General features: G+C 37.5%; 1 protein-coding gene and 1 long non-coding RNA gene across 3 annotated transcripts in view; both read left to right on the top strand.

The window, feature by feature from the left end:
• LOC113467191 overlaps positions 1-3541 on the top strand; it is a 4571-nt gene extending 1030 nt beyond the window's left edge. The window contains exon 3 of one of the 2 annotated variants that reach the window (XR_003391354.1): positions 3529-3541. This is a non-coding gene — a long non-coding RNA (uncharacterized LOC113467191). Of the gene's footprint in view, positions 1-3248; positions 3260-3528 lie in introns of those variants that run through there. The other variant, XR_003391355.1, reaches the window with a different exon arrangement.
• The window catches only part of LOC103508718 (paramyosin, long form), a 39611-nt gene that overhangs the window by 10152 nt on the left and 23459 nt on the right, over positions 1-6000 (top strand). The window contains exons 12-16 of the mRNA XM_026823235.1: positions 857-985; positions 2001-2031; positions 3529-3626; positions 4226-4345; positions 4764-4889. Of these exons, the coding sequence (XP_026679036.1) occupies positions 857-985; positions 2001-2031; positions 3529-3626; positions 4226-4345; positions 4764-4889 (504 nt within the window). The remainder of the gene's footprint in view (positions 1-856; positions 986-2000; positions 2032-3528; positions 3627-4225; positions 4346-4763; positions 4890-6000) is intronic.

Below are 6000 nucleotides of genomic sequence, written 5' to 3'. Positions count from 1 at the left end.
ACAAAAAAAAAAAAGTTTAAATTTGGGGTAAAAAATAAAAAAAAAAAAAAAACTAGGAAATCAAAAGTATAAATCTAAGTGGTAGCTCATCTACAGAACACGTAGTATAAACATAGAGGCCGGAAAATACTGATAAAATATTGATGTACACACAGGGCCATACATCAAAACTTAAACTGGAAACATTCATTATAGGAATATAGGAGGAGAATAATATAAATGGGGTACTTATTTAACATCGCAGGCCAATTTGACCAACATGTTTCTTAATGACATCGGAAATACCAATATTTCTTCGTTTTTCCGAAAATATAAAGACACACCACTGTCAAAAACATGTCAAATGGTCACATTAGACTAAAGCAAGCAAGAACTATTACAAGATTACAAGTGACTTATGATGTTCTGTCACAAAAACTTGACGCGGTCAGAAATTTGACCATATAAATGAGCAAACGTATATTTCAAGTTATATGAAGCTGTGCATTTGAAAATACAGGGTAACCATGCAAAGTATGATCTTTTCTGGGCGAATATTGAAACCTGAGGGCTGTGTAAACAAACTACTCAGACCACCCATAGTTTCACCTAAGCCCCACCCATAGGGATAATTGCAATGAAACAATTAGCTTTTTTTAATGCAAAGATAATTACAATATCATTTTCGAAATTTGATTGTTTTTTTGGCACTTCATTTATTTTCGAATCTAGTACATGGTGCCCGCGTTATAGTGAGTTTGAGCGAGCGTGTTTTCCGTGTGCTTTTTATTTCGATTTTTTATTCGAGTTTTTTTAGTTATAGCTTTTGCTTTTTTTTAGTTTAATTGATTTTTTTCTAAACGACTTTTGAACGAAGCCAAGCTTCAACATGTCATCTGTTTCAAAAACGACCAGATCCTACAAATATACGTCCGGAGGAAGTGGCGGAAATGCCGACGTCAGCATTGAGTACAGTGCTGACCTGAGTGCCTTGTCCAGACTGGAGGTAAGTTCAGGATTTCAAACGCTTTCTCTAGTGGTGACTATTGTGACTTATTAAAAGGTTATTTTGTGCTTTTTTTTTTAATTTTTCCCACTTTAACAATCTCTTGTCCTTCGTGGGGCATTTTGTGCTTTTGAAATACCTTTTTTACGGCTTCCTTTTAAGTGGCAGGGTTCTCCCCGAGGAGCTTTTCCACCCGCATACAAGTTCCTCTCTTTCCCTTCAAAGTGTCTGAGTCACTCGGAAAAAATTTCTCTCTCACGGCATACATTAGCTCTCTCTCTCTCTCTCTCTCTCTCTCACTCATGTAGTTTCACATCTCTCTCTCTCACTCATATAGTTTCACATCTCTCTCATAGTTTCTAAGAATAGCTTCTTATACTTATGAATTCTTTCTCGTATGTGAATATCATACTTTTCCCAAGAGAGAGAGAGAGAGAGAGAGAGAGAGACGTAGCGCAAGGCCCACCATATTTGACCAAGTCATCTAGAGTTACCACAACATCGTCATAGCTCTCTCTCTCTCTCTCTCTCTCTCTCTACCTCGATTTCATACGAAATGTAAATATTTGAAAAACACAACTCGGGAATGTGTGTTGGATGGCGGAGACATTTGACTTCGCTGTTGCCTTGATGAGTCACTATGCCAGGAATGTGATCAAGTGGGCGAGCTATCGACGCAGTTTCTACGAGTGCATTCTTTCCCTACAATGACAACAAGTCGAAACGACAACTGGAGTTGACGATAACTGGAGTTGATTTCAGCAAAAGTGGACCAATCCTAAACAAAGTCAAAGATTAAAGTTTTGCTTCTAAGAGTACTTACATTTTCCTTCACGATGATAAGAGGTCAAAACCACGATAGCTGGAATCATATACGACACAACGATAATATATGTAAATTAGTCATATGGCGATAACAAAAGTTGATTTCAGCAAAACTGGACCAATTTTGAACAAAGTAAAAGATTAAAGTTTTGGTTCCACGAGCGCATTCTTTCCCTCACAATGACAACAGGTCGAAACGACGAGAGCTGGAGTCATACAACGTTGTCGATTTCAGCAAAAGTTTCAGCTGGAGTCGATTTCAGCAAAAGTGGATGAATCTTTTCAATTTTTCTTTTGTGGACACCACCGTTCTTATTTCGTAGCAACATTTTTAGATTTCAGATTTAGATGAGCGAGAAAATTGCTGCTAAAGAAGAGGAGTGCTCTGTCCTTTAAAATATAGGCAAACTATAATGTCGGGCCGACATTAGGTACAGATATTGTATACGGAAATCATGCAAAATGCTGGGAGCAGTTTGATATACAACCTCTCCAGCGATTATAATATTTCGAAACAGCAGCGGCTGGTATAACATTTTTGATTGGACTCCAAGAAAGACTAGAAGAGGCCGAAGGCGGTGCTGAAAGCCAGGTAAGACGACACAAACCACAAACAAAATAGAGGTGTAGAAATAAAGGAAATACAGGTGTAAAAAGACACAAAATACAGGCGTAAAAAGAGAAGAATACAGGCGTAAAGATCAATACCAACAAACATAGGTACGTCTTAGAAAAAGTAAAAAAGGAGAAACACCTGTTGATTGATACACGCTGAAATGGAAAAACAAGCACATGTTTCTTAAGAGGTGATCGAGGAGGAAACACCTGTGATTTATACAAAGAATACCTGTTGATGAATTTTATTAAAGAATACTTTTGAATTCACTAAGAAAACTTTACCTATATCTACCATTATTTTGAACTGATTGGAAACAAATTTAGATAGTTAGTACAATGGGATATCTTGTTCTAAGCTGACAGTCAGCTTAACTCCACTCACAAAAAGCCCAGTCAGAGGCTTAGGTGTAGGGGCAAACAGCCCTAAAGGGTTAAGCTTCTACGATACACTCTGAGAGACACTCCACTCACAAAAAGCCCAGTCAGAGGCTTAGGTGTAGGGGCAAACAGCCCTAAAGGGTTAAGCTTCTACGATACACTCTGAGAGACACCAACTTTCCTGAGGGTTTATGTCTCTCATACTGAGCGATCTTAAATAAAATTTCTGGGTGTAACTTTGTTCATATTGATTATGGCATTTTGGGCTTGGAATACAAGTGGACTACATGACTACAGTTTCCCTTGAAAATGTCTACAAAGTATATGAAACTTTCTGGGATAATAAGACTTGTAAATATCCATTGTTAAACACAACATAAGTAAATAGTATTGGATTACAAAGTATTAATGGGAAATTAATTAATGCCCTGTTTTGTTTCAGTGGGAAATCGAGACACCAACTTTCCTGAGGGTTTATGTCTCTCATACTGAGCGATCTTAAATAAAATTTCTGGGTGTAACTTTGTTCATATTGATTACGGCATTTTGGGCTTGGAATACAAGTGGACTACATGACTACAGTTTCCCTTGAAAATGTCTACAAAGTAGATGAAACTTTCTGGGATAATAAGACTTGTAAATATGTTAAACACAACATAAGTAAATGGTATTGGATTACAAAGTATTAATGGGAAATTAATTAATGCCCTGTTTTGTTTCAGTGGGAAATTACCTGGAGAGACAACTGGTCAAGGCTAACGGAGATGCCCTGTCCTGGAAGAGCAAATACGAGACCGAAGTCAACGCCCACATCGAAGAGGTCGAGGAACTTAGGTAAGTTATGAACCCTACTTCGAGAAACTTAGGTAGGATTTGAACAAACAAGGTTCTGATTCAAAGAATACAGCAGCTTTTTTGCTGTTGTTTTTCGATGAAACTTATTTAGACTGCGGGGTGAATTTCATTATATTTTACTTAGGTACCTTTCTCTCCATATTGAAGTAGTTGAGGAACTTAGGTAGGATATAAACCCTACTTCGCAGAACTTGCTTTGATTCCTTTAACCTTTAAGTAATGAGATCATAGTAATCGAATCAGTAGGTAGGATATGATATGAAGAATTACCGATAAGAGAAGCATACAAATGGGTCTTAAGTAAACTAATGTGTACTGTATCAATTATTTTGGATATATGCAACTTAATAAATGGTTAAAGGAAAGAAAAAAGCAGATGAGGTAGATGAATCAGCAAAGGATCGCGACTTCTATATTCTGCCATTACCATTCGGCTACAGCTGAAGCCTTTACAACAACAACTTGAGGCAATTAGGCTAAGTTTTCAAACCATTCTCTCCTTTCCTTTTTTAATGAACTCAAAAGTATAAATCTAAGTATGAATTCGATATAATTTTTTTCCAGAGCACGCACATCAAGCACATTGAGAAGTTGGAGGTAACCATCTTGGAACTGAATGTCCGCATTGAAGAGATCAACCGCACCGTCATCGACATCACCTCTCACAAGACCAGACTGTCCCAGGTAAACTAGAAGAAAATGAAACTAATCAAAAGAGGAACGGCACTAACTAAACACGCTGGAGAAGGGCAAAAGAGCAAACCACTTCGTCCGTCTGACTGACAAAAAGAGCAAACCAAAATAAAGCACAATTACTACTATTACTATTTACGTATACCTACAATTTATGAAATGATCAAGTTCCAAATCAATAAAGACAATACCTTTCTCAAGAAATCAGATATTCAGAAAGGAAATTATTTCGAAATTCGGGACTAAAGCCACCCAGGTGACACCTATCACAAAAATCAAGAAAAAAAGGTTGAATAAATGATGTTGAAATCTTTCAATTCCACATTTGAAAGCTTTTTTAAATCAAAATTCCTCCTCCTTTCACGAATCTAATTACCATCTAATACAACCTTTTCACACACGTTTTCAGGAAAACCTCGAGCTGACCAAGGAAGTCCAGGACCTGAAGGTGAACCTTGAGAACTCCACCTACCTCAAGAGTCAACTGGCTGGACAGCTGGAAGATGCTCGCAGACGATTGGAGGACGACGAGAGAGTAAGTTGAGAATCATATTGGTATTGGAAAGTTAAAAAAAAAGTAAATGGAAACGTGGGGTTATTATAAAAATTTTGGTCAGACCAAAAGCCTCCTTTAGATCCCTCAAATAAGGTTTTTAAAGAACACAGCAGTTGCTCTTGTTCGATGAACCTTATTTAGACTGTGCTGCGAGAGTGAATTCTGCTCCATTCTACTTAGAGATGGGGAGACTTTCTTGACATGCTACCTCAAGAGTCAACTGGCTGGACAGCTGGAAGATGCTCGCAGACGATTGGAGGACGACGAGAGAGTAAGTTGAGAATCATATTGGCATTGGAAAGTTTAAAAAAGTACAGGTTATTATAAAAATTTTGGTCAGACCAAAAGCCTCTAAAGAACGCAGCAATTGCTCTTGTTCGATGAACCTTATACTGTGCTGCGGGAGTGAATTCTACTCCATTCTACTTAGAGATAGGGAGACTTTCTTGACATATTAGAAAGCTACTAAATTTTCATGTCGCTCCTGGAATTTGAACACCAGTCCCCTGGATTACCAGTCCGCTCTACTTCTGAGCTACTGGGGCTAGTGCCTCTTTCGTATATTAAAGAAATAAATAAATGTCAAATTTCATGGTATGTAAGTGTTGTTTATGTACATTCTCTCCTTAAAACTTTTTTTTAGTTCTACTAAGTACCCACAACCCACTGATTTCGGGAAATCAACCATCCTTTTACTTTCTTGTCCGTGTCCGAGATTTCTCCTGTATGAACATCATAAATATTGCATTCCTCCATTATTGCATGCGACTGATATGGCTGCTGGAGTACAGTCACATAACTAAAATTTACAATACTAATTTCAATTTATATCTTTTTTCTTCCAGGACAAAATCCGTCTCCTCCAAGAAGATTTAGAATCAGAAAGAGAACTTAGACAAAGAGTAAGTACCACTTTTTGTATCCAATAACGAGTAATAGGGGCAATACCCACGGTAGCACTTGTACAAGGGAAACCTGGCACAAGTATAGTATGTACTTTATCTGTGTTCAGAGAGTACTTCCCACTTTCTATTCCACAAATCCACACTTTGTAAATGTTATGAAATATCACAGAAGGAAAAAATCTTTA

The sequence above is a fragment of the Diaphorina citri genome, unplaced genomic scaffold (genome assembly GCF_000475195.1).
Source record: "Diaphorina citri unplaced genomic scaffold, Diaci psyllid genome assembly version 1.1 scaffold426, whole genome shotgun sequence".
In the NCBI taxonomy this organism is placed as follows: Eukaryota; Metazoa; Arthropoda; class Insecta; order Hemiptera; family Psyllidae; genus Diaphorina; species Diaphorina citri.
Note: the sequence above shows the minus strand (reverse complement) of the source record. Positions and strands in the feature narration are given on the sequence as shown.